Genomic DNA, 27,800 nt, shown 5'->3' on the forward strand with positions numbered 1-27,800 from the left:
CAGAGCAGAGTCAAGGACCCTGGTGTTGGAATATCTGTAAATCACATTTTTTATTATGAACTCAGCGTCTCAGGTCTGGTCTAATGCCAAGAATAAAGCTTCCCGACTTGTGAATGTTTTGATAAAATCAACTCACACGCAGAAATCCACCGAAAGCTCTGACTCTCCAGAGGATCCCACTACTGCTAGCGCGCGACGCTGACGTGACAAACAAAACAAAAACAAACAACACACCTTCAGGACAGCTAAGCAAGTTACCCCCAGGCCTCCACCCACCGCCCTCTACCAGCTGTCCGGGAGGACGGCCACGCCCCTACCCAACGTTGGAGAAGATGATTGGACAAAGCGGAGAAGGGCACGCGTCTTAGCCAATCCGAAGAGCTCGACTTGCCCTACCCCGCCCCTGACCTTCCAGCCACGCTGCTGGTCGCGTCTGTTCCACCCGCACTTAGAGCATGTCGTCGCCCGAGGAATCGCATCCCGCGGCTGGGGAGCAGCCGGGTGCTGGCCTGCACTTGCGGGCGGCGGGAGGCGCACTGCTGCTTTGCGGGCTGGCACTGCTGCTGGGCTGGGTCTGGCTGCGGCGGCAGCGCACATGCGGCATCCCGCCGGGGCCCGCACCCTGGCCGCTCGTGGGTAACATCGGGCACTTGCTGGTGCCCCGCTTCCTGCGGCTGCAGTTCTGGCTGGGCCAGGGAGGCCAGACCGACACCGTGGGTTCGCACGTGCGCCTGGCCAAGCTGGCGGGCGTCTACGGCAACGTCTTCAGCTTGTTCATCGGTCACCATCTGGTGGTGGTCCTCAGCGACTTCCACAGCGTGCGCGAGGCGCTAGTGCAGCAGGCTGAAGTGTTCAGTGACCGCCCGCGGATGCCGCTCATCTCCATCATGACCAAAGAGAAGGGTGAGCATGCCGCGGGCTGAGGACCTGGGGCAGCAGGTGACCACCTGCATCCTGCCCTGAGCGTGTGTGTGTGTGTGTGTGTGTGTGTGTGTGTGTGTGTGTTCGCGTGGTTTCTAGTACGAGGTAAAAGTGGAAGACCCACGGGAAAGTTAGGAATTGGGGGGCGGGGAGAGGTATACAAAAGTATGGAATCAGAGGCCACCCTCCTGGGACCCATCTCTCCCATATGAGGCCTCCTCACTCATAGGTCTGTGACCCCAACATTCCTAAACTTTGGCCCTGTTAGTGAAGGGACTCTAGTTAGCCCAGCATGACAAATATGGCTCTGGCGAGCCTTGCCTTCTCCCACATTCCCTCTGCCGTCCTAAAAACTGTTAGATTATATTCCCAAAGCTAGCCACCAAGGGCCATTTTTTAACTTGGCCTCTTTCTTCTCCTGAGGCTGACTACCAAGTTCCAGCTATCAAAGTATCGAAGTTCAGCAATCAAAAGCCCCTTTGGCCACCTTAATTAATATGCCCAATCAAAATTAACCAGCTCATCCTAACACTGGGTTTTTCCTTTTACCTGTATACACTGCCATTTGCCTACAGGCCAAATCTTCCTCCTCTCTATCCAGAGACACTCCTTTATCACTCTAGCACAAATATCCCTTACCCTCTCCCTTGCCCCTTCTCCCTTGTTCCATCACCTTCTCCCTCTTCGTCTATCTCCTGTCCCTTATCTTTTTCTGTTCTCCGTCCCTCTGGGGTGAATAAGCCTTCCTTTGTGCTAAGAACTTGGTCTTGGGTTGTCTTGAACCAACTTCAAGGCCCCTCCATCCAGTGACTTTCAATTTGCAAAAGCATAACAAGATATTTTTCCTTAAGAAAGTCAAGAAGCCAGCCAGGTGGTTGAACTCGCCTTTAATCCCAACACTTGGAAGGCAGAGGCAGGTGGATTTCAGTGAGTTCAAGGCCAGCCTGGTATGCAAAGCAAGTTCCAAAACAGCCAGGGCCGTTACACAGAGAAACATCTCGAAAAACAAAACAAAACAAACAAACAAGTCAAGCTAGGAGCCTGTTGAACCGGATTTGTTGCTTCATAGCATCTCTAATATTTTCGCAATGAACATGGCTGCTGTCTGAACATAACTTAAGATCTTGCCTGAGATTAAATTTACAAGACTATCAGGGGAGAGGCAATGGATATTTCACTGATATTTAAAGACTATGCCCCATGGTTTCTACTTGGTTCCCATACTCCATGTGCATCTCCCTCTGCAGACACTGAGGTGCTGATCTCTCCTCTTCAGCTGTTTGCCAATCCTGTATTCTGGCTTTAGACACAGACTAAAGCCTTCATTGGTGGGTGGTATACGTGCTTCTAATCAGGAGGGTGGCCTTGATTTCACAGTTTGACATCCCCTCCCTCACCCTGATTCCTAACTTTCCTGTGGACCCTCCCGCCACCCCCGCCCAGCCCCCATGGAACCTCAAAAAGGCCCTGGAATTGGAGGCACCTTTAATCCAAGGAGACAGAAGTGAGCCTTGGGCTAAGACAGGCAGAATTTGAGTGCTATAGAAAGTGTACTTAGTTCTCGTTCCTAAGACCACTCCAGCCTCCGCAGGAGACAGAAGGTGAATGTTTTGGCTACAGTGCATCCTGTTGGCCTCTTGGCTAGAGATGGGTTCAAGACGGAGGGTTTATGACAGCCACTGTGCAAGATGCTTCTAGATTAAGACAGGAGTCTTTAGAAGTTTACTCTGGATGAAATTTAGATCAAGAACACCCAAGTAATTTGGCCACTCATGAAGGAAGACAAAGCAATGTATCTTGGCTTGGCCCTCCAATGTTCTCCACACCGCTCATCCAATTTAAGTGGCAACTCCCTGCCTTTATAGCCATAGGCCACAGTGAACAGAACCAGTGTTCGGAATTGTGTTCCAGATGCTGAGACAGGAGAATCACTTTGGCTTTATGACGTTTGTAGCCAGACTTGTCTTTAGAATGCCAGTTCTCAAGTGACATGAAGACTTCTTAGTAATTATGAAAGCTTATTTAGCTTGGTCTTGTTCCCAACCACCTTTTGTAACTTAAATCAACCCTATTATATTCTGCCCCATGGCTTGTTACCTCTCCATATTGTACATCCAACTCCCTCGGCTTCTCTCTGGCTAATTCCCTGTGCCTTAGATTCCTCCCAGAGTTCTCTCTCTCCACAAGTCCTGCCTATCCTCTCCTGCCTAGCTGTTGGCATTCATCTCTATATTAAACCAGTCAGAAGGTGGATTTCACACAGTGCGTTCAAATATCCCGCAACAGGCCACCAGCCTAGTGATGAGTTCTAGAGGCAGCTGGAGAGTCAATGGCCTACGGCAGAGAGTGACAGAAGAGGGGACTCGGGCCATCCTCTCGTCTCCTCATGCACCTGACCACACACGTTACGCCCCCCCACAGTCTGTACAGAAAGCATACTTGTATTTATACCTCACTTGCAGGTAAATTATAGAAAATTAGACTGACAATCAAAATCTGGGTGCCGGAGAAACAGCTCAGTGATTAAGAGCACTTGCTACTCTTCCAGAGGACCTGGGTTCAGTTCCCAGCATCCACAGGGCAGCTCAGAGCCTCTGTGACTCCAATACCCTCTTCTGGTCTCAGAAGACACTAGGCACACACATAGTTTATAAACATACATTCAGGCAGAGCGTGCATAGACATAAAATAAAAACACATCTTTAAAAAGCAAATCCATTCTCAAAGTCAAAGTTTTAGAATTTTATAAGAAGGTGATGTATTTCTGAATTCCTGATAGGAAGTAGGAAGGGGTTTTTAGAACAAAACACAGAGCACAAATCACAAGAAAAAGGTTGTTAGGCAGGCACAGTGACATACACCTATAGTCTCTAAGTTGGGAGGTTGAGACAGGAAGAGTTTCACAACTTCAAAACTAGTGTAGGTTTAAGTGACATCTTTAAAAAAATGTATACATGTTGACTGGAGGGATTGCTCAGTGGTTAGGAGCACTTCCTGCTCTTTGAGAGGTCCTGGGTTCAGATCCAGCATCTGTGTCAGGTAGTTCACAGCCACCTGTAACTTCAGCTGCCTGCAAACCATGCCCTCTCTGGCTTCTGTGGGCACAAACACATGGCACACAATACACACACATGTGCACACACACACTAAATAAATAGGTAATTTTTAAAAAATTTACACATGGTGTCTTTAAATTTAAAGCTTATGCTTATCAAAAATCACATGAAGGTTGATTATGCATATAAAATATATAGTAAGAAAATATCCACACAGTAATTGTGAATTGTGAACTAAGAAGCCCACCCTGTCACAGAAATGCGAATGAAATCACAAGGAGATACATTTCAGCCCTCTAGTGGCAAAAAACAAGAAATTGCAAGTATCAAGTGATAGCAACTACTTAACACAGATATTCATAGCCTTGTAGATCCATTCTGAATCTACTTATAGCAGGCATATGACAGTGTCTATTCATGTGAAGATATGTTGTGGGAGCTGCGGGCCTGCTTTTCGTCCTGCCTGGCTCCCGCACGGCTAGCTTTACACCAGAAATAACAACACACAAATTGTATTCTTTTAAACACTGCTTGGCTCATTATATCTAGCCTCTTCTCGGCTAACTCTCGCACCTGGACTAGCCCATTTCTAATAATGTGTGTAGCACCCCAAGGTGCACTTACTGGGAAGATTCTAGCCTACGTCCATCCTGGGTCGGAGCTTCATCGCGTCTGCCCCAGAGAGGAGAGCTATCGAGTCTGAGCTCACTTCCTCTTCCTCCCAGCATTCTGTTCTGTTTACTCCACCCACCTATGTTCTAACCTATGAGGGCCAAGCAGTTTCTTTATTTTTTTAACCAATGACCTTCCTCCATCAAAGATATCCATATTTTATGGCTCATCAATTTACCCTTAGTGATGCCTGTTAAATTTGGAGGAAGTCCATATCCAACCATGCATTTGTCTACATAGATGTTTATATTGAAATGCTTCTCTTTTCCCGTTGCTGGGGATTGAACCCAGGGCGCTGTGCATGGAAGTTCTGCACTGTACTACTGAGATAAACCCGCACTCTTGAAAGACACGTTATAGAGGCACTTTAAGAACTCAACACCAGAACCAGGTCGGCGTTCCATCTACAGCACACCACATGCTAAGGACTCCCAACATGGTGTTGGTTTGAATGTGGACTGTCCCCTGTGGGCTCACATGTTTCAACACTTTGTCCTAGCTTGTGGTACTTAAGGCTTTACTGTTCCTTAGTCTGAGGCATTGGAATCCTTAACATGGCCATGCTCACGTCAGCAACGCACATTTGTTCAGGACTTCATCTGTTCCCCACAGGAAGGAACTCTGGCTAAGATGATAAAGGACATCATGGAAAGGAAAGAAAAGGGGAGGGGAGGAGAGGAGAAAGGGAGGTGCCTGGGGCCAGCCAACCAGCTAGCCACCAGCCAGCCAAACATGGGATAGGACCTACAGAATGAAAGAGAAGTAAAAAGCCCCAAAGCAAAATGTAGATGAAGAGAAACAGGTTAAGTGAGTTCTAAGAGCTAATGGGACAAGCATAAGATAAGGCTGAGCATTCATAATTAACAACATGTCTCCGTGTCATGATTTGGGAGCTGGTTGGTGGTACAAAAGAAAGCCTGCTGCAAATACGGTTGCTTTTGGTTTGAAAGGTTTTCTAAACCTGTATCTACTGCACAATAATTTTAGGCATAAAAACTCATTGTTTTTCATTTTACCAGAAGTTACAATAAATCAATAAATAACAGCTTTTTAGCCAGTGTCCCTTATTTAGACTCAGCGTTTATTGGAAACAAATGTCTTTAGGATGAAACCTGATCGGTTGTCTTTGGCCGAGGGACTTGAAAATACAGCATACACCCACTGCAGGTCCTGCTTGCCTTTTGCAGGCCCTGCTCTCTCACCTTCCTTTCTGTCCTCGGCAGGAATCGTGTTCGCACACTACGGCACCATCTGGAAACAGCAGAGGAAATTCTCCCACTCGACGCTCCGTCATTTTGGGTTGGGAAAACTTAGCCTGGAGCCCAAGATTATTGAGGAGTTCAAGTATGTAAAAGAGGAAATGCAGAAACACGGGGACGCCCCCTTCAGCCCCTTCCCCATCATCAGCAACGCTGTCTCTAACATCATCTGTTCCCTGTGCTTCGGCCAGCGCTTCGACTACACAAACAAGGAGTTTAAGAAGGTGCTGGATTTCATGTCTCGAGGGTTAGAAATCTGCTTGCACAGCCAGGTCTTCCTGATCAACATCTGCTCCTGGTTTTACTACCTTCCCTTTGGGCCATGGAAGGAACTAAGGCAGATCGAAAGGGACATCACCTGCTTCCTTAAAAACATCATCAAAGAGCACCAGGAGTCTCTGGATGCCAGCAACCCTCAGGACTTCATAGACATGTACCTCCTGCACATGGAGGAGGAGCGGAGAACCTGCAGCAGCACGAGCTTCAATGAGGATTACCTGTTCTACATCATCGGGGACCTCTTCGTTGCTGGCACCGACACCACAACCAACTCTTTGCTTTGGTGCCTGCTGTATATGTCAGTGAACCCGGACGTGCAAAGTAATTGATAGATTTGTTCTTTCCTCAGGGTAAAGGCAGGTAATTTAAACCAGGTAGCAACCTCTGTGATCCGCTGGCTTTGGGCCTTCATGTTCTCAGGCTGGAAAACAAACACTTGGGTTTTATAGGGAGCTTAAGACGTGAACAGTGAAGGCTCAAGTGTCTAGATAGACTAGTGCTGTGGCTTGCTCACCCCTGCCTCAATCTCCACAGTCCAGTTCCCTGTGAAATCTCTGAAAGTAAAGGAGTGTTGGAGATGTGGGGTGTTGTAGGGCTAAGCTAGTATCCATGGTCATCTGCGCCTTTTCAGCTTGCTTTGAAGATGGACATCACAGGCCCAAAAAAGTCAGGGAAAGTCACAGCTGGTCCTCCCACATCCGCCCAGTGACAGCAAGTGGCAGTGGCAGCAAATCCTGGATGAGTAGGGGAGCATGGTGTGTTGGTTTCTACGTCAGCTGTAGCTGGTCACTACAAACCTAGTCACCTGAACACACCTGCATTTGTTCTAAGTTAGCTCAGAAGTATGGTGTGTGCTTCCCTGGACTAAAGACGGGGGTGTTGGCCAGGCTGTGTTGCCCACTGGAGGCCCTAGAGGAACATTCATCTCCTTGCTCTTTCCAGCTTGTTTGACTTGTGGGCCTCTTCATCTTCAGAGCCCCCAAAGCCGCAGCTCTCTGACCTTGCTTCCAGGTTCACATCTCCTTCTGACTTAAAATTGTCTGGGGAAGACGATCTGATTTTAAAGCCCGTGCTACTTAGTAATGGGTTCGTGTTCTGAGACTGTGGTATTAGGAGATGACTCTGCCATCACAGAGTACACTTAAACTAAGGTCACCATAGTGTCACCAGGCAGTATAACCTTATAGGACCACACTTGTGTATCCGGTCTGTGATTGACTGAAGTATTATTCCATGGAGTATAGCTGTACTTGGTTGGGGATACACTAAACAGCTCAGGATGTGTTCTCCATGTCTACATCTTTAGTTCGGTCAGTCTAGCCCCTTCTGCTACATGCTATCAGTGGGCTATGATTTGATGTATCCCACGGAGGTTTATGTGCTAGAAGTTTGGTACTCCGTGGTGTCATATTGAGGAGGTAGAACCTTGAGATACCTAGAGTGAGGTAGTTAGTCGCAGGAGCTTGAGGAAGCTTAGCCTGGAGACCAAGGTTTTTGAGGAGTCAAGTATATGAAGAAAGAACTGAAAAAGCATGGTTGAATCCTTTCCCCACGCATCTTTGCATCCTCCAGCAGGCTAATGTCATTCTTACGGGGCCCTAGTTAGTTCCCGTGAGAGCGGGTAATTACGAAAGGAGCAGCCTTGGCCCCTGAGTCCCTCGGGATTCCTAATTGCCATATGGCCACTCCCTCGCACATGGCTCTCTGCCGGTAACCAAAGAGGGGCTGCTGTTCTTGGGCTTGTGTCTTCCAGAACTGTGAGCTCAGTGTTTCTTTATAAAGCACCCACCTCCAAGTTTTCTGTTACAGAGCCTGAAAAGGGACCAAGACACCGTGGAAGGTGTCAAAGCCCCAGGAGGTGGAGTTGTGAAAGTTCTTCAAGGGTCCATGTTTTTCCTGCCATAGCCGTCGTGGCTCCCTGTTTTAACTAGCTATTGCTAAGCAACAGGTTGTTCCCAAACTTGGTTGCTTAAGACAGTAGCTTTGTTAATATATAAAGCTTCTGAGTCTCCAAAGTCAGGCTGGTGAGGAGTACACATTTATGACCCACTTTAGCCAGCTTTTCAGTGCTGCAACCAAGTGGGGTTGCTAATCAGCTGACAAGAGAGACACATTTCGGCTTGTGGTTTCTGAGGATTCAGTCTGTGGCCTGTTGACTCTGTTGCCAGGGGAACCGTGGTAAAGCAGTGCGTTGTGGAGGGGACTTTCCTCTGGGCAGATGCAGAAGACAAGGAAGGAAGTTCCAGGGTTGCGCCCCCTGGACCTAAATCCTTCCAGGAGGTCCTCCCTCTTAATGACATCACTGTGGGGGACAGACCTGCAACCACAGGCTTTTGTGAGATGGCCTCAACTACGGCAGACCCACGGGTAGGGTTCCTTGTATATTTTGGACTTTCACATGCTGTTACAGGTTAGAGAGTCACATGGTCACGTGAGACCTCTGAGTCCAGAATGCTGTGTCTTTTGCCCCACCCCCAGTGGCTTCTTGTCCCTTCCAGTCCTGAATGAAGTCATCATTGGCCACTGATCCCTTGCTGGGTAAAGTTCACCTAACAGTGCTGACTCAGGTCTCCCAGGCTTATCTGTGCTCTGTTCTTTTTCTTTTTGCATAGAAAAGGTCCATGAAGAAATCGAAAGGGTCATTGGTTGTGACCGCCTTCCTTCCCTCACAGACAAGGCCCAGATGCCATACACAGAAGCCACCATCATGGAGGTGCAGAGGTTGTCCATGGCGGTGCCCCTTGCCATTCCTCATATGACTTCAGAGAAAACAGGCAAGTTAGGAGCCAGAATGTGGGGAGGGGTGTGGTCACAGCTGAACTAGCTCTGTGTCTCAGGCTGGGAGATCCAGAGATTGTTGTGACCCTTAACCGTCATCATTGGTGCGGGCCCTGTAGTCATTACCAGGAGCCCCCTGGCCTCGGGTGCCCGTGTACTTGCATAATGTCATTCTTCACATCAGCTGTTGGGGCAGAAGCCATTCTGGAGTTGACAGTGGCCCCCCTCTAGTTGTTCCCAAATTAGCTCACTTTGTTTTTCAAAATTCTACAACCAAAGTGTACTTATTTAAAAAACCGGCATGTCCCAGTCTGACCCTCCCCATTATAACTAAGGGCACCACACACTTGTGGTCCTAGAGAGGCTGCAGCAGAAGAATTGGGACTTCAGGGGCGGCTCTGTTTCAGAGAGACAGGGACAGGTTGATGGCAAGGACAGAGTTTAAGGCGTCTCGAGACAGCCCAGTAGGCAAATTAGACCCAGTGTAGAACCCAACCCCTGTGGGGTCTTGGTCAGCCTGCAGCTGGCGATCCTTGGGGTTGAGCTGCCTGCAGATCTGTTTTCATAGTGTGCCCTCCCCATCACGTTGTTGTGTGGCCAGAAACGCCTGTAAGCTCTTCCACTCTGTGCTGCGTAGTTTTGTGTCAGCCTGACACAAGCTAAGGTCATCTGAGAGGGGCAACCTGAATTTAAAAAATGCTTCCAGAATATCGGGCTGAAGGGAAGAGGTTCCCAACCGTCCTCATGTGGTGACCCTTCATTACAGTTCCTCATGTGGTGACCTCAGCCGTAAGATTATTTTCATTGCTACATCATAACTGTAATTTGCTACTGTTAGGAATCGTAAAGTCTGATATTTCTGATGGTCTTAGGCAACCCCTGTGAAAGGGTCATTTGATGCCCCCCAAAGGGGTCTTGACCCACAGGTTGCTTTGGTCATGCTATATTACGTTATGGTACTAGTAACCCTGATTTAGACACATTCTGAGTAGATCATAAGAGTATATAAATCATGGGGGAAGCTTACCTGAATGTCCTATTAGTGTTTTCTTGATTGTAAGTTTTTATGGCCTGACTTGGCTCATAGGGCCTGCCTTGATTCAGCACCTAGCCCCGCCCCTCCTATCTCAGACTGGGTTGGGAGTAGACAGAGAGAATGTGCTGGTTGATAAGATTTACCTCTCCCCTCAAGAACCTCAGAATTTGGTCTCTGCCAATAACAGTTAAGTCAATGAATAGTTTCACTCTTGAAACAGTGATGTTGAAGAAGAGGAACACTGAGAGCAAGTGTGGTGCTGACTTCTGTTTGTTGTCTGCAGTCCTCCAAGGATACACTATTCCTAAAGGCACCGTGGTCATTCCCAACCTGTGGTCAGTGCACAGAGACCCAGCCATTTGGGAGAAGCCAGATGACTTCTGTCCTGATCGATTTCTGGATGACCAGGGACAACTTCTGAAAAGAGAAACTTTTATTCCTTTTGGGATAGGTCAGTTAAACCTTGGTTTTTAACTTCATCATTGCAAGTGTGTTTGTGTGTGTGTGTGTGTGTATGTGTGCGTGCATGCACGCATGTGTACACGCACATGTTTGAGGTATGTATATGTAGGTGTAGAAAACAGAAGACAACTTGCAGAAGTTGGTTCATGCCTACTGAGTTGCTTTGCTGACCCAACTTTTTTTCTTCAAAAAATAAAAATGAAAGTTAGAAGTATGGACAGAGGTGACTCAGTGGCGGAGTGCTCGCTTTGCCTTGCCTGTCTGAGCCCCTCGTTTCCATCCCCAGCAGAGGAAGAAGAAAGGAGGAGGGAGTTGGGCTTAATCTTTACGACTAGAAATCTTTCTTCTCGTGCTGCATAGGCTCTTTGGGGCCTGAGAAGTATGGGAAGTTAACGGACTATTGGAGTTAAGCATAACTTTTTAAAATTACATTTTATTTGCTTATTTTATATGTTTGTGTGCGTGCGTGTAGTGGGGAGGGAGATAGATGCCTCAGTACACGCCAGAGGACAACTCGAAACAGTCAGCTCTCTTCCCACTATGGGGGGCCCAGGAATTGAATTTGGGTTGTCAGGTCTTGGTTGTCAGGGCTCCGGTGTCAGCAAGTGCCTCTCCCATGTCGTAGGCCTGAGAACAAACAGGCCCTAGTCTTCTAGGTTTGTGTGAGAGCTTCTCTACCCTCAGGTCTCTCTTTGGGTTCCTGGATTCAGGCACACAAGTCCTTTCTGTGGAAATGAAAGGTTCTAGAAACTTTCATCTTATTTCCCTCATAGTCCTGCAGGGAAGGTGAGCTGCAGGGCGATTCCCACGTCACCCGCGTGGGATCCGTGGCTAGGAGGACAGTGGTGAACGGCTGTGTGGGTAGATAAACCAAAGGAGACTGTGGTTGACGTAGCGATTTTACTTTAAAACTCCACCAACTCAGGTAACCTGCTACAAATGCACAGGGCTGTATCATAACCGCCCCTTCTCCGATCTCACTTTTAGGGAAGCGAGTGTGTATGGGAGAGCAGCTGGCAAAGATGGAGTTGTTCCTGATGTTCGTGAGCCTGATGCAGAGCTTCACCTTTGCCCTACCTGCGGGCTCTGAGAAGCCCATCATGACTGGAAGATTCGGTCTGACGCTAACCCCCCATCCATTTAATGTAACCGTCTCAAAGAGATGAAGGTGCCCCTGAGAAGAGAGGAGGGGACAACAGCCAAATCCGTGTCCTAGACAGTCTCCTGTGCTGTTGAGCGTGGGCCCAGCGACTCAGCACAGCCAAGAGAGGCTCTAGACGAGAGCCCTGGAGGGGCTGGGCGCTGCACCACGGATGCCTCCTGCCCAGCGGGACACATGGATGATGGATCTGGTTGTGCAGAGTCCATCAGGAGCAGATCTCATCTCAGCCCCCATCATCCCACGGTAAAATGAGGGTGATGAAACTTCTCAGAGCTTCTCTGCTATCAGCAGATGCTGGACAGTTCGGGAGTAGACCTGCCTTCACGCCTTTCCGGGCCCTGACATGGAAGTGGTTCAGCATGGACACTTGGTCAGAAAGGGATGCAGGCCTAGGTTATATTGAGGTAGAAGTTTTTCTTTTTAATTTTTTTCTTTTTCTTTTTAGCATAGGGTCTATGTCAGTTTCCTTGGGCTTGTCTTATGAGGATCTTTTGGGTTTATGGCTAGGTTCCTTATTTTTTTAAAGCTAGGATGAAATGTCCCCTTGCCCCATGTGATGAGGAAAAAGAGAATCATTCTCTTGACGTCATTGTCTACCTATGTGTCTGTAACCACAGAAGCTGAGAGCCTGGTACACAGCCCAGGTCCCCTCTGCTTAGCAGCTGTGCAGCTCTGCCTTGGCCTGGGCTCTGGATGCTGGGCTGGGAAACTGAGTCATGGAATTGTGGGATTGATCAAGAAGCGATGTCTCATCTAAATGATTCTGAACCCTCCTCTCCTGTTGTGTTACCAGCCATAGTGTGACTAACTTGAATACTCTCCACGATGAGAAGCCGTTTCTTCTTAGGGTGGCCTCTAATGACCCTTCAGGGACCGCGAGAAAATGTGGGAACGGCTTTATGACAGTGTGGATGACTGGATGACTGTGGCCTCTTGCTGCTCGGGGTCAGGGGGAGCAGGGGCAAAGCCATCCGTCACAGTCAGCAGTGTGCAGCTCCGCGTGCCCCAGTCTGGCCTTTCCCTCGGGTCTCCCACAGCACAGTGGAAGGAACCGTGATGATATGAGCGTTTCTTAGAGAGGCACCGTATGAACGTTTTCTTTGTGTGCAGTCCTCACGCCAAGGGAGCTGAGGCTTTACAGTGATAAGGCCCGTGATGATAAAACACCCTCACTGGTCTCTAAGACACTTGACCTGTGACTGGAAAGCACTTTCTGAGCCCTTCTCAGTATTGACCCCACGTGGTCCTGAAGCTGCGTCCTGGGTTACCATGTCCCGATTCATCCCGGTGGACCCCCCCCTGGGGCCAGGCTCCCCACTGCTGCCTCCTCCTCCCTGTGCCTTATTCTTGGCAGACGCCCAGCCAACTTGGAAGTGAGTTGGGGAAGGTGCTTGAGGGGAGAGCCCATCTGTGTGTTTTCTGCTGTCCTTTAGGAGAGTTTTAAATTGCAGTATAATTTCGCCCTACCTGTTTGAGCCAGTGTTTAAAAATTCACTAGGCTTTTTGTATCATAAAGTAACCATGTTAGCAAATGTCGAACGATGCCTCAGCCGCTAAAACCTAATACAGAATGAAGGCTTCCAACATCTTCCACAGCCGGCTCGCCCAGGTACCCAGGCAGACCCCCAGATGCTTACCGAGGGGGAAATGCCAGCTACTGAATAAAAACCTACAAGTGAAAAGGAAAAGGTGGAATATTGTATAACTGAGTATTGATTAATTTTTGATTCTTCATTCTTTATATTATCCTCCATAATGTTTTCCTTTTTGTAAGTTATAGGCACTTTCAAAATAGGTGCAAGAAGTGCAGGCTAATCTTTAGGTGCCCTGAAGACTGTTTCAGGTCAGCACACTGAGTGTGGAGGGATGGAGTGAGGCTGTACACCGTATGGATAAGATGGTGCACCGATGGGCACGCTGTACCTTGACCAGGATAGCTTGTCCTGATCTGAGACTCATGTGCTTTTAAACCTTGACACCCACAAGGTCCTTACTCCTCGACTCATGTTAATCTCTGGACCTCCTAACCAAAGACTTCATATAGTACTTGAAAAAAACTTCTGCCTTCTATGGGATGATGTCAGAGTCCTGTGTTTATCCAGCAGTTTAATACCGTGCCTCATGCTGTAGTGCTCTGAAAATCCCTTATACACTTTGCCACAGATGGACTGTGCTTTTCCCGAGTCTACCGATATTTTATGCACTTCCTGTTTCATCTGAAATGTGAAAATGACCTTAGTTTTCGGGGTCTAACAAGGTCTAGACCTCATCTTCGATGGCGCTCTTTATTAAACCTTTAATTTTAAGGACATGGTGTCATGTCTGGTTTGTGTTTGCTTATTTTTAGTTGCTTAGAAATTTTTGTTGTTTTTTACCAAATTTTAGTCAAAAAGGAAGAGGAAACAGACCGGGGGGGGGGGGACACAAAGTAGTACAAACCTGGGCTTTACACAGGAGGGTAACTTATTTAAAATATTCCCTCAGAAGACCTGGTATAGAGAGATGTCCAGGCAAAACACATTTTCTGTAATTTATTTGACTGTGTGAATGTTTTGCCTGATGTGCCCCTGTGCACTGCACATATGCTTAGTGTCCACAGGGGCGAGAAGATGTCATCCCCTGGAACTGGGGTTACAGATATTTGTGAGCTGCCGTGTGGGTGCTGGGAACTGAACCAGGGTCCCCTGTAAGAGCAACAAGTACTTTTTAACTGCTGAGCCAAATTTTCTTATGCCTCCCACCAAACCCCTGCACAGATTAGAGAAGGTTGTATCTTGTGTAAACCTGTTGTGGCAAATTCCTGGTGCGTGTCTCTAGAGGTTAGCTAGCGATATCAACAAGATTATTGTGTCTGTTGACTGGGATGAATGGTGTGTGCACATCTGCAATGCTGTGTAGGCGGACGTTTCTGTCCCACCCTGCCCCACAGCCATTCACTTCCAAATAAACACACAGGCTTTTATTAATTATAAATTGTCTGGCCTATTGTTTGGGCTTATTATTAACTACCTCTTAAAACATAAATTAACCCATAATTCTTATTTATGTTTAGCAATGTGGCTTGGTACATCTTCTTAGTAAGGCATTTTCATCTGCTTCCTCTGTTTCTGGATGATGACTGTGTCTCTGCCTTTCCTCTTTCCAGACTTCTGTTTTCCCTGCCTATATTTCCTGCCTGGTTACTGGCATGTTTGGTTTCCCTGCCTATACTTGGTTTGGTTTCCCTGCCTGTACTTCCTGCCTGGTTATTGGCACGTGGCAGAATGAAGACTAACAGGTTAATGTAAGTTAGAAGAGCTAGTTGGGAACAAGCCTAAACTGAAGGCCAAACTTTCACAATTAATAAGTCTCTTTTCTTTTATTTGGGGGTTGGTAGTCCAAGAAAGTCTGCCTACAACTTTAGCAGTCTAAATAATGTGGTACTTGCAAGTCAGTCATGATGGCTCTTGTCTACAATTACAAGTCTCCAGAGGCTGAGGCAGAAGGATTGCTGTGAGTTCAGGCCAGGCGGGCTTACAGTCTGAGACACTGTATTACGTAAACCAGACACACACACAGCAGGACCAATACCTCCTGTTCTCAGACATATGTTGAAATGAAAAAGTTACCTCAGGGGCTAGCAGGAGGGCTCAGCAATCCCTGTCAAACCTGAGGACCTGAATTCAATCCCTGGATCTCACCGTAGAAGGGGAAACCACAACCGTCCAGCTCTTATATATATTTTTTTAAATGTGGGTGCTAGGAATCTGAACCCAGGTCCTAACGCTTGTATTAGCAAGCACTTTACCAAATGAGCCATCTTCCAACTCCCACTGAGGTAACTTTAAATATACTACCCAGTTAATTTTGTTATTACTGTAGGGAGGAGGGTACATACAGTCACCAGCATGCCATCATGTGTATGTGGAGATCAGGAAATAAGTATGGAGAGCTGGTTTCTCCTTCTACTATTTTCTGTTCAATAGTGGCTAAATTCCTTCATCCAGGCCTCAGCTTCCCTGTGTATGAAAGGATTCTACCGTATGGGATTCTCATGAGGATTTAATAAATTAACTCACCTGAAGCACCTAGAACAATGGCAAACATATTAAAGGACTGAATATGTGTTGGCTGCTTCCATGTGCAACCATTTAACATACGGGAGTAGGTAGAAATTGCTCCACGGTCAGCAAGATGACTTGGGGGGTAGAGAGTCTTGTTATTAAACCTGACACCCTGAGTTTGATCCTCCTACATGACTGATCATGGCTGATCCTGGAGAGAACCAGCGTCTGTAAGTTGCCACAAGATCTCCACGTGTGAGCCATGGTATGTCTGCACACACGGAATAAATGCCGAAAAATGAAAGTCAATAAAAATCGCTCAGAAAGATGACTATTTAGTTATTGCTGTAGTTCAGAAGACTGAGTTAATGGTTCACTTTAGAAGCATAAAACTTGGTCTATGGAAACCCTAAGAAAACAAATTCAGAGTTTCATTTGCGAAGGCATAGTCCACAGGTCCTTTCCCCTTTGGGTCATAAAGAATTCACATTGCACCGTCCTTGCTGGCCTACTTGGTGATTTGTATCTTCTTGAGCAAATGTGGTAGAAATAGCCGGCTAAGAGCAGCCCGTTCTCAGCAATTCAGATGTCCTATTTTCTGTAGAATAGGAAAATCCTGATGTACAAATCCCCAGCCACATACACAGGTGAAATACACAAGGGCCTGAAGCATTTAATCCAGACTGCATTGACCTAACCATACATGTCATTTTGCTGACCCAGCATTTTCTGTAAACATTCACTTTAAGTGTTTTTTTTAAAAAAATTATTATTATTAAATCACTTTGTTCCCGAAAGAACAATGTTTTAGACTTTTTGGACTTGAATTTTAACTTGCAAGTTGGAAAGGCCACTGTCCTTTGGGATGGAGAGAGAGGTTTTCCAAGTGGCTGGCTCAAGGACAGCAGCTGGCATAAGAAAATTTGAGACACCTATTTGAAGTCAGTCATGTTGAAGAAATACCTGTATAAATATGCGGTAGTGTTCTTCGAAACCTTGGCTGACCTGTCTGCCGTTCGAAGGATGTTTTCCGTGGGATGTGCAAACAGAGGACTATGACCTCAAACTGATTTCGACCCTTTACCATGCAAATCATTAATTTATGTCCGTGAAATCTCAGGCAATGTCATTCATCATGGGTTCTTCAGTAAGTGAACCTGCGATTGGCTGTCCTGGGCTCTGCTGCTGTGCCACTCCAAGGAGCCACAGCTCTTTAGTTCCTGATAGAGGAAGCCTAAAACTCATCCAACAAGAATGGCAGTATAATTCCCATTCATTCCCAGAAGCCAGAGGACATTAACCTTCCATTAACCGAAGGAAAATTACAACTTGTTCAGTGAATACCCCTCCCCCCTGCCCACAACCATCAATGCTCTTGGTTGTTACCAAATCCTGCCTGTCTGAGTATGTGCCAAGGGAAGGCTCTCTGCCCAGCCACCACCACTTTGGTAGGGCACTGGGCCTACTACCTGCTTTTGCATTCTCTTCTAATGCACGTACTGAAACCTAATGGAGGAACATTGGCCAAGGGTCTTTGTGAGATGACTGGGTTGGTGATTTAGAAAAGATCCCCAGGGAGCTAGCTCTCTTTAGAGCAGTGGCCCTCAACCTTCCTAATGCTGTGACCCTTCATGTTGTGGTGATTTCCCAACCATAATATTTTTCATTGTTACTTCATAACTGCAATTTTGCTATACTGTTATGAATCATAATGCAAATATTTTTGGAACCAGAAGGGGTAGTGACCCACAAGTTGAGAACCACCGCTCTAGAGAACCAGAACCGACATTATGCATGTCATTAGATGGGATTGATTAGACCGGCTTGCACGATTGGGGCTTGAGAGTCTCTCAGTGGTTCTGACTGGAGCTCTGCTGGAAAGAGGCACTCACCAGCAGGAGGAGAAGGCAGGCAGGCAAACATTCTAATATTTTTTCAGTTTATATCTAGTGTGACCTTCACCCACACCCATCAAAGGTGCTGTCCACTCCAGGAGGACATCTCCCCTCAGTAACCCTTCTTGGAAATGCTCCCACAGACCCTTCCAGAAGGGTTCCATTTGATAATACCCTGACTTGGAGTTTTCTTGGTCCCAGGAGAAATTTGGGGATTTTCTTCTAGCTGCACAAATGGACTAAGACACATTTACCTTTCTTTCCTAAGGAAAAGCAAGCAGAGATCTGAAACGGGCCATATGTCAGGCATGAGGTCCACGTGGTATTATAACACAAATATCATCTGTGAATGTACTGTAGGACGGGAGAGATGGCTCAGTGGTTAGGAGCCCTGACTGCTCGTCCAGAGGAGCCGAGCCTGATTCTCAGCACCCACATGGCAGCTCACAGCAGCCTGTAACTCTTGATTTGGGGGATCTGATGCCCTTTTCTGACCTCCTTGCATATTGCGCATAGAGCACAGATATACACTGAAGAGAAGAGAGGAAGAAAGAAAGAAAGAAAGAAAGGAAGGAAGGAAGGAAGGAAGGAAGGAAGGAAGGAAGGAAAAACTACATTGCCATAGCACCAGACTTGGATTATAATCAGCCTTTCATTGACTATGACTTCTAAATGAAAACTAAGTTGAGACCCAGCTCCTCAAGCTTCCTCCAGTACGTCTAGCCATAGAACCCTCCCCTTTCTTCTTGCGTCCTTTCTCACGCTGCCGCTTCACATTTCGTTCTTTCTTCATAAACTTACCCATTTTTCCAGCTGTGCGGGTTCTGAGGGTAGCCTCGCACTTCCGGTTTCTAGTCCCGTAAGTTTTTGATTTCGCTGGAATGCACCACTCAATGGCCTTGGCTTATTTTGAAGAATTAAATATAAAAATAAGATTGAAAGGGTCAACGCAAAACACAGCCCTTGCTCCAAAGGGAATGCATGAGAGATTCTTTGCAGCCACGTGAAAGAGCCCACGGCAGGGGACATGCGTGGAAGCAGTTCTGAAGACAAGCTTCACTGCAAAAGAAGGTTACCTAACTTAGCTACAGGACGAATAAGGTCATAACTTCATAGGTTTACCCAGAACGTTGGCGCAGACCCTGGCCAAACAGGTCCTGGCAGAGCAACAGACTCTGTTTCCTGGTGGGTTTTTTTTTACGCTTAAAACAAACAAACAAACAAACAAAACCCATTATCTTAGTGTTGGACTGGTGGGAGTGAGAGACTTGCTGAGCAACACATTTCTCAAGTTGTATGTAACTTAGAGGTGGGTAACTACAAGCAGCTGGGGAGAATTTTAACCCTATCCCCAACACTCCATCTCTCCACAGACAGGAAGGCAGTTCTGTTCTGCAGCTTGTAAGACACAGAGGAGGCTTTTCCAGGGAGCTTCAGTTCACACGGGATTAACACAGGAGTTTTTCCAGTGTGTGTGTGTGTGTGTGGGGGGGGGGGTGTTGGCTTTTCTCCGGATGGTGAGTGTTCCCGGATGAACATCTAGAAGTCAAGTCAACAGCAATTCTGTGTCACTAGCGCAGTGATTGGCAGGAGGTTGGTCGATTCTCAGGCGTTCCTTTCCTGTGTTCTCTATCCGCTGTTACCTTTCTCACCCTAAGCAATGCTCAGAATCACAACTCAATCAGAACCCAAAGTTGCGACGGCAACCACAAGAGGTCTCTTGCTCTGCCTGTGCCTGGGTCCTGGCTCCGCCCTCCGGGAAAAGGACTTGCAGGCTCTCAAACTGGTGGGTGGGGCGCGCACTAGGCTCCGCCTCCTACGTAACCTCCCCGCTCTCCCCCGCGAAGTGCTAGGGCCTCTTGCGCGGTCTCATCTGCTCGTTCACCCCTGCTCCGCTGCACCATGGCGTTCGTGACCAGGCAGTTCGTGCGCTCCATGTCCTCCTCCTCCGCGGCCGCTGCCGCCAAGAAGATCCTGATCAAGCATGTGACGGTCATCGGCGGCGGGCTGATGGGGGCGGGCATCGCGCAGGTGAGCGGGTCGCGCGCCCCGGGTGTCGTGGAAGTCGTTCGAAACCGGCCGAGAAGGCGCAGCCTGCGCCCCTGTCCCAGATCCAGAGCTTTTGGTCCGATTCTTCTGTGCACGCTGCCCCCGGTCCGGAGAAGGCTCGGTAGAGAGAGCTACTGCACGCGTGCACGCTGGACTAGGTTGTGCAAAGTTCTGTGTCTAGAGTTGCAGAGTGTTTGCCCACCCCCGGGCGCAGACAGGAGTTTGTTGCGATTTCTTTTAATTTTCTTTATTTAAAAAAAATATTTATCCGGGTGTTGTCTGGGCAGTTTTCTTTCCAAGTTTCCTGCCTTTCCCCACCCATATTTCGTTGGCCTTCACTTTTGTAACAGTTTGGAAAGTCACCTAGTGGAAGTTTGTGAAGTTGCTGGGACTCTGCCTGGTGGTGGGCCAGGCAACTTTGACCTTTGACCTAGTGCCCTGGGTGCAGAAAGCTGTGTGCTTGCCCAGCTCTGAACCCCATGAGAGTGGGAGACAGAGATAAACGCAGAGGGCCCTGAAAATCAACTAATCTCTGATCGGCGCCTGTAGGAGGACTTGGCCTGGTGCCAGCTAAGGGATAGTTCAGGATCAAGTGCAGTTTGGAAACCATAATCCGTGCAGTACCTTTTCTGTTAATGGTTGCCTTTCTGCACACCTCGGAGAACTATGTCCTCGCTGTTAGATTCTTACCTTTTGAGGCCTTTGCAGCTTGAGTTTTGTGGCAATGGAGGGTAGTATGCTTACCTAATTTTAATTCGGGAGGGTCAGTATCCAAATGCATACTTGCATGCTTGCTTTAAACATGTTAGTCAGTTAACTTGATTGCAATTTTCTTCTAAAATATGTTTGTTTGTTTAAACAATACATGACTGAACTGGAGAAAGTATAGCTAGCTAGTCTGCACTTATATCCCTGTGTACCACTCAAACTTCTCAAGGCTGTGAGGAGGAGATTGGCAGTTCAGGTCCAAAAAAACAATGTATCCTTTAGGAAATGTTTAACAGTATCTTAGTAATAAGATAATAGGGTTTTATGCCTCCAGTAACAATGTAGGGAAGGATCCAGAAACACTTGTGGATTATAAACTAACTAGAAATTATTATACGGCTTTTGTACAAATGCAGATTGCTGTGTTCTGTGGATGCTGTGCCCATCACTGACCAAAGAAAAAGCGTGTTGTCCTTCCTGAGGACCCACACAGGAAGCCCTTAAAATTACGTGGGAAAGATGCTCTAACCTGAAGAGAGGAAGGAAAATGATTGACATGGTTAGGGATCATGGACCTGTGAATTAAATACTTGAGTAGCTGGACCGGGAGTGTATACGGTGCCTTCAGAGGGAAGAGGAAAAGCTGCTCCTGGCAGAACTTTTTGAACTAAAAAAAAAAGTAACAAAGACCCAAAGTCTGCATAGCAGGCATTCATAAGGAACAGCAGTTCCTCCAGGTCGCTTTAGGTGACAGCTCTGGGCCTGCAGGGAAAATTGCCTTCTTGTGTAGTGTCTCTACTATATTTCCAGTGGTTTAGCTGGTCCATTTCTTACACATGACCTTGTAGTAAGCAGTTCTAGGTTGTGCCATCTCCTTCTTTTGGGGGGAAAAAAACCAATCCACAATGGACAGTTTTTAGTACAGGGTAATAAATCTTTTTTGCCTCTAGCGCCAGGGGTGGTTAATTGATGTGTTGAGCAAAGGGAGTTGGATGGTCTGCACGATGGTGCTAACATGGACGTTGCTTTATCTCCGCACTTCTGTTTCTCCAGAGTAGGCCAAGTATGCAAAGCCAAGTTGGCTTTGTAGCCACATGGAAAAGGAGCAAGGAAATTAGCGCACATGTTGCTGTCGTTGCAGTCATCCTGTCCCATTTGGTCCTCATTTCCACTGTTGTTCCTCAGCGTTGATGCTGAGGGAGGCTCACTGGGTTTAGACGAGAGACATCGATCCCCGCTTCCTGTTCCATCTTGCTTGTTTCCTGACACAGATACCAGCTGGCGCTGTGGTTTGCTCAGGGACTGCTGAGCAGGACAGTGCCTTTCATGTCATTATTCCACCTGAGTGACGCCATAAAAGGACAAGCACAAATTAGCATCTATGTTATCATCGCCCGTCACATTTGGCCCCTGTTTCTCTCGAATTCTCTGTGAAGCGGCTCAAGTCAAGTGGCAGTTCTGTGTATAGTTTTAACTAATTGATGTGCTCTAGTTTGTGCTGAATGATATGGAAAAAGGTGTAAATAAATTTTTATGCCCCCAATGCATTTATCAAACGGTTAAGTAGTTTTAGACAAATGGGGTTCCAGGCTGAGCTACATTTGGCCAGAGCATAGGCCATTAATGCATATGTACTTTCTAAGAGTGTCTACATTGCCTTCCATTTGTTTGTTTGTTTTTAATTAAGGGGGAAAGAAACCTCTTAGACTGCAGATTAGTCTTTAAGAACATTGACCTGTTTTATGTGTTTGCCTCTTGTATGATTCTGATTTGGTTCTGACTGCCAATTAATCTTCAGCCAGATGCTTAGGCTAGCAAAGAGGCTCGCAGCATTGAGTGGAGACAGATTGCCTTTTGCTATGTAAAGAAAGAAGGAGGAAGTTGAAAGCTCCATGTTTCTCAGGTGGAGAGAAGAGCCCTGTGGAAGCTTTACTGAGGCTGTTTTTATAAGAGTCCAGAAAGCTCACACCCTTCATTGAATGACTGCGCTGCCTGGGAACAGTGTTTGAGGGACGTTTTCTGGCTCAGTGTGTTTAGCGTCTTACACTTTGGGGGTGGGAGTTTGAGTTGGTGGAGATTAGGAGTAAATTCATCTTACCAAAGAAAGCCCCCGAAGTTGTGTGGTTTGTGTGCTTGTATGTGTGTGCGCGTGTGCATGGTGCGCATGCATGTGTGTGTGTGTGTGTGTGTGTGTGTTTGAGCATGTGTGAACTTTTCAACGATCCAAAGATGAGCTGGCTTGTATCTCCGGGATGAAGCTGTGTGACTAATCCCAGCATTCCTCCATGCGAGATGGGAGGTGAAGACAGGAAGCTCAAGGACTGGCTAGTCTGGAGTATGAAACCCGGTAGGAGAGAACCAACTCCCAAAAGTTATCCTCTGATCTTTTGACAGACACTATAATGCGCATGCGCAAACACATACACACTCATGCACACACACGCACGCACTCACACATGCACATGCATGCACACACACATGCACACATGCACGAATGCGCACACACGCATAACATGCACGCGCCACGGTGAACCTCTGGAAGTTAGAGGACAGCGCCTGCCTTTGAATATTTGTGCTAGGATTGGGAAGTAGTCAGAAGTCGGATGTGATGATAATTTTATGACACTGGGAGTTGGAGGATAGACTGTGGTGTGGATGAAGTACAGCCCCCCTGGTGTAGGGTTCCGAGAGACATTCTCTGGAGATGTGCTGGACGTGCCAAGAGACTGGTGTTGCGCCAGTTGATGCTTCTCTCTTGGATTTACCATGTAAGTTGTGCTTCAGAGATCCTGATTCAAATATTAGGATGCGTTTGCAAAACACATCATGCACAAATCCGGCATGCTTCTGCCTGGCAGGGTTGCTTGGTCTTTTGGCTGGAGCACTAGGGTCTTTGACAAGTGTGCTATTCACTGGGCCTATTTTTACAGCTCTGAGGGACCCTTGTCTAAAAATACTTCCTCTTTGGACGAGCCTGCTTTCCAACGGGCCCAGGAAAGTCATGGAGCTGAGGACACAGCCTTCAAATAGTTGTGTGTGTGTATGTGTGTGTGTATGTGTGTGTGTGTGTGCTTTCCAGATAGTTTGCCCTCAGTGTCTTACAGCGAATATGCAGGCCACTGTAATATAAGGCAGGAGTTCTCAGTGGCTTAAACAGCAGTCACCAAGAAATAAAAAAAGTCTTGTTTATTACAACACTGAAAAAATAATGGGAAAAAAAACCAAAACCAAAAATGGCCTTGCTTCTCCTTGGTTTACTCTACACTCCCAGCCCCATCCTTTCCTGACAGTCAGGACCACAGGTGGTGCCCTGATAAAACTCAGGAAGCCCGAGTGCTGGAGCTATGCCTGCACCCCAGATACTGAAATCCTTTTCTTAAAGCGGCTTTCACATTTGTGTGTGTGTGTGTGTGTGTGTGTGTGAGAGAGAGAGAGAGAGAGAGAGAGAGAGAGAGAGAGAGAGAGAGAGAGAGAGGAGAGAGAGAATGTGTGTGCATGTCCATATACACGCATGCACTTGCCAGGAAATACATACTGAGGCCAGGAAAAACCTGGAGGAGTCAGTTTTCTCTCTACGCCATATGAGTCCTGGAGGTTTGAACTCGGATTGTCAGGTCTGGCCACAAGCTCCACTACCTGCTGAGCCTTCTTCCCTGTTGCCTTAATTTGTTTTCTAAATCCCACCCCTCATTAATGTAATTATGCAGCTATCAGGAGATACCATAAGCTACCTCCCAAAGAGATCTGTGGCTTTATCTGTTTTTAATCCCCCAAATGTCTACCCTAAAACTGAAACTAATGATTCTCCAGTAATACCATTTTTAAGTTTTTGAGGAATCTCTCATGGCATTATTTTGCATTCCACCAACAATACGTAAGAATTCTTCTACATTTCCATGTGTGCAGTTTTGATGAATACATAGCTGCTGTTTTCATTTTCGTTTATTTTTGATAATTTCATACATGTACACGATATATTTTGGTCCTCTCTCCCCCAGATCCCTCTCCTGCTTCTACAGCCTCTTCTCTTTGAATAGCCTACTAAATACATTCAGTACTGCTTGTGTGCGCATGGGTGTGAAACTATCCAGCTGAGCTCAGGCAACCTACGAGCGACCACATTCCTGAAGAAAAATGCCTCTCCCTTCCCCAGTAGCCATCAGTTGCCAATGGGTATGGAGCCCCATGATTTCATCACTCAACTATGCTGGAATATTTTCTGGCTTGATCTTATGCAGGTAACCGTAGCTGATAGACGCTCATGAATGTAGCAACCACACAGTGTCCAGGAAATACCAATACTCCCTTTCCTCCAGTTCACCCCTGCCGTGTGTGTGTGTGTGTGTGTGTCCATATAAATGTCCTATTCAGAGTTGAACGCTTAGCCACTGCTTCTACTCAGCACCAGATATCAGTCGATATTAACCGGGAGGTGAAGTGTCCCTGGTCACTGCTTGAGAGCGGCACGAATTGTGTGCGTACACATCACATTAGAAGGTTGCTGACGAGATGTCCAGTTAGCAGACCTTCCTCTAGGGCCTGGGACCGGCCAGAGGCTTTTGATCAGGTTTACAGTACCAGGCATGCGTCACCTCTGGTAGAGCAGGTCTCAGGTCAGATCATAAAACAGGTGTTTGTCCCAAGAGCAGTCATTCCGCAACTGGGCCAGGCGACACCTCTTGTCAGGTGGCTCTATCGTGGCACGTAGGTCTAGAGGGAGCCCACTGATGACTTTCCTCGGCTGGTAGCCAGCACAGCACCTTCTTTCTGGTCCTGTGAAAATTAGACAACCAGAAGGAAGACTGTAGGCCACATTCAGCTTCGTCTCTCCAGGCCCTACAACCAAAGTGCGCTGTGTCCGCAGCAATAGCATCTTAGTTATGGCGGGCAACCAAGAGTCCTGGCAACAGCTTGTGTTGTTTGGGCTGTTGCAGCCGTAGCTTGTAAGGCGGTATTCCACACCTGGCACTGAGTTTCATTTAATAACCCATGTCTTTTGGGCACAGTATTGTGCACCCATGCAGGGCACCTCTGTTCAAAATTCTTTAGTTTTTTTTTTTTTGGTTTTTCGAGACAGGGTTTCTCTGTGGCTTTGGAACCTGTCCTGGAACTAGCTCTGTAGACCAGGCTGGTCTCGAACTCACAGAGATCCGCCTGCCTCTGCCTCCCGAGTGCTGGGATTAAAGGCGTGCGCCACCATTAGTTTACAAGGTATTGGGTTTCTATCGGGCTTTCGTACATCATCAGTTTCTTTTTTTTTTCATCATCAGTTTCTTAGTCAACTCTCCTCCACACCTCTCCTTTCTCCCTTCTCCTACCTCTCCTTTCTCCCTTCTCCCACATCTCCTTTCTCCCTGACCCCATCCCCACTTAGACTTCCAACACCCAGTACTTCTCCCACCTCTGCTTTCGTATCACGTGTATCCTGCCTCCTCCCTTCCTTAAGGCCCCTTTTTCTCTCTTCTCTCATGGGCCCCTTCTAGCTTCCTGTCCTCTGTGGACACTCCAAATCAGACACCCAAGTTTAAAGGTTTGATTCTGCAGGGCACTTAGCCATAGCTCTCTTTTTAAAAATGGTTTATTTATTTTTCTTTTATGTGCATTGGTATTCTGTGAGGGTGTCAGATCCCCTGGAGGTAGAGTGATTGGCAGTTGTGAGCTGCCATGTGGGTGCTGGGAATTGAACCCAGGTCCTCTGGAAGAACCACCAGTACTCTTAACCGCTGAGCCATCTCTCCATCCCCCAGCCATAGCTTTTCTAATAGATGCAACACTTGGGGATTTTTGCAGTGTGCTCTCGGGTGGACTTTAGCAGACCCACGAGGCTTCTAGTGGACTCTCCTCTTCTCTGACCTTTGGTTTGGTTACTGGTCAGCCATAAGCTTTTCTAGGGAGGAGGGGTTCATGGCTAAAAACATTTGAAAGGTGCTGGGTTCGGCCACCATGCCAGGTATCTGTAACCCCGGTCGGTAAAAGCTTTGTTGATCTCTGTATAGGAGTGAAGAAACTCAGGTGTCTTGGTTCTCCACACGATGGGAGGAATCGCTGGGTCTGTGTGCCGGACAGACAGGCACAAACAGCAGGGTTCCTTTGGTAAACAGGACGTGACACATTGACCGGCTAGACTAGAGTGAACTATACACAGTCCACTTGGAAATCACAGGCATGGCTGTCAAAGGGCATAAAGAACTTGGGTTTCTCTTTAGGCAGCACGCAGTGCTTGCTCTGCGGTTGCCCTCCCAGCTGCATTCTAGCCTCTAGGGGTGGAAGGCCACAGAGTAGCTCCCGCCCTCAACTCCTGTCTCGTTTCTGACTGTTCTCATGCCAACAATGTGATTTCTCACAATTCTAAAACATGTGGGGAGTCTTGTAAGGTGAGGTAAAGGGTTTCTAAGAACAAAAAGCAGTTATGGTTTCTTAAACACTCGTTTCTAAAATAATTTACCAATTGAGACTTTGGAAAAGCAGATGTGCTCTTATTATTCGGAAGTCTCTCTGTGCTGGGGGGCACTAGGCTGGGTGGCAGGTAAGATGTGGCTGTTGCTCCGGAGGGACCTGTCATCTGCCGAGGAAGAAATACAGGTAGGAATGGCTAATCATAAGAAGGCTACCTACTGGCGGCCCACTCTGCCCTTGATGCGCTCACACAGATGGGAGTTTGAATAGCTCATGAATAGCTTATGTTACAGTTCTTTTTAAATTTTCATTTTTGGGGGCTGGAGAGATGGATCAGTGGCTAACAGCACTTGGTGCTCTTGCAAGGGACTGAGATTGCCACATTGAGCCGTTCATAACTAGCTATAACCCTAGCTCCCACACAATCTTCTGACTTCTGCAAGCACCTGAATGTATATGGTGTACATACAGACAAGCAGGCAGGCACACAAATGCATAAATAAAAATAATAAAAATAATTGCTTTGCTTTTTGATGAAGAGTGGGTTAGGGCTGAGGTCGAATCCAAGACTGCTGGCTATATCCTTAGCCCAAGGAAACTTGTGTTTCTATTTTTTGGAATAGAGTTTTAGTTTGTAAAGACCTTTAAATATGGATTTTAAAATGCAAGAGCGAAGAGTCAGAGGCATCGAGGAAGAAAGTAGACTCCACTGAGAGCATGGTGCATACTTCTCAAAGGAGAATCTCCCCGGGAAAACATTTAGGCAGTTAAAATGATACTGTGACCATAGAATGTACCTTCTAATGATGAAGAAAAAGGATGTGTGTGTGTGTGTGTGTGTGTGTGTGTGTGTGTGTGTGTGTGTGTGAGAGAGAGAGAGAGAGAGAGAGAGAGAGAGAGAGAGAGAAGATGGATGGTGTGTATAGCTCTAGGTATATGAAATTTACAGCTACTGGAAATTCCAGTTGTCCTGTGGATAGGGGCGTGCCTGAACTACCCAGGGCTGTGTTTGTAGTGACAGTGACTTCAGAACCTGGGGCGGATGATGCAATGGACCTCCAATAATCGCTGCAATATCGAAAGT

General features: G+C 47.1%; 2 protein-coding genes across 2 annotated transcripts in view; both read left to right on the forward strand.

The window, feature by feature from the left end:
• Positions 1–436: 436 nt before the first annotated feature.
• On the forward strand, positions 437–13,928 carry Cyp2u1 (cytochrome P450 family 2 subfamily U member 1). Its single transcript, XM_075981322.1, has 5 exons — positions 437–903; positions 5,873–6,508; positions 8,800–8,961; positions 10,285–10,452; positions 11,451–13,928. The coding sequence occupies exons 1-5, from the start codon at positions 456–458 to the stop codon at positions 11,627–11,629; spliced, it is 1,593 nt and encodes a 530-aa protein (XP_075837437.1). The 5' UTR covers positions 437–455; the 3' UTR covers positions 11,630–13,928.
• Positions 13,929–19,394: 5,466 nt separating this feature from the next.
• Positions 19,395–27,800, forward strand: part of Hadh (hydroxyacyl-CoA dehydrogenase) — a 34,581-nt gene continuing 26,175 nt past the window's right edge. Inside the window, exon 1 of the mRNA XM_075981324.1 lies at positions 19,395–19,594. Coding sequence (XP_075837439.1) covers positions 19,466–19,594 — 129 coding nt within the window. The 5' untranslated portion in view covers positions 19,395–19,465. The remainder of the gene's footprint in view (positions 19,595–27,800) is intronic.

The sequence above is a fragment of the Microtus pennsylvanicus genome, chromosome 7 (assembly GCF_037038515.1).
Source record: "Microtus pennsylvanicus isolate mMicPen1 chromosome 7, mMicPen1.hap1, whole genome shotgun sequence".
NCBI classification, from domain to species: Eukaryota; Metazoa; Chordata; class Mammalia; order Rodentia; family Cricetidae; genus Microtus; species Microtus pennsylvanicus.

Excerpts from the sequence above, each read along its gene's own strand:
- Cyp2u1 (XM_075981322.1), top strand. The coding sequence starts at position 456 with ATGTCGTCGCCCGAGGAATCGCATCCCGCGGCTGGGGAGCAGCCGGGT. Across the intron at positions 6,509-8,799 it reads AGTGAACCCGGACGTGCAAA|AAAAGGTCCATGAAGAAATC; the intron begins GTAATTGATAGA and ends CTTTTTGCATAG. Across the intron at positions 10,453-11,450 it reads TTTTATTCCTTTTGGGATAG|GGAAGCGAGTGTGTATGGGA; the intron begins GTCAGTTAAACC and ends TCTCACTTTTAG.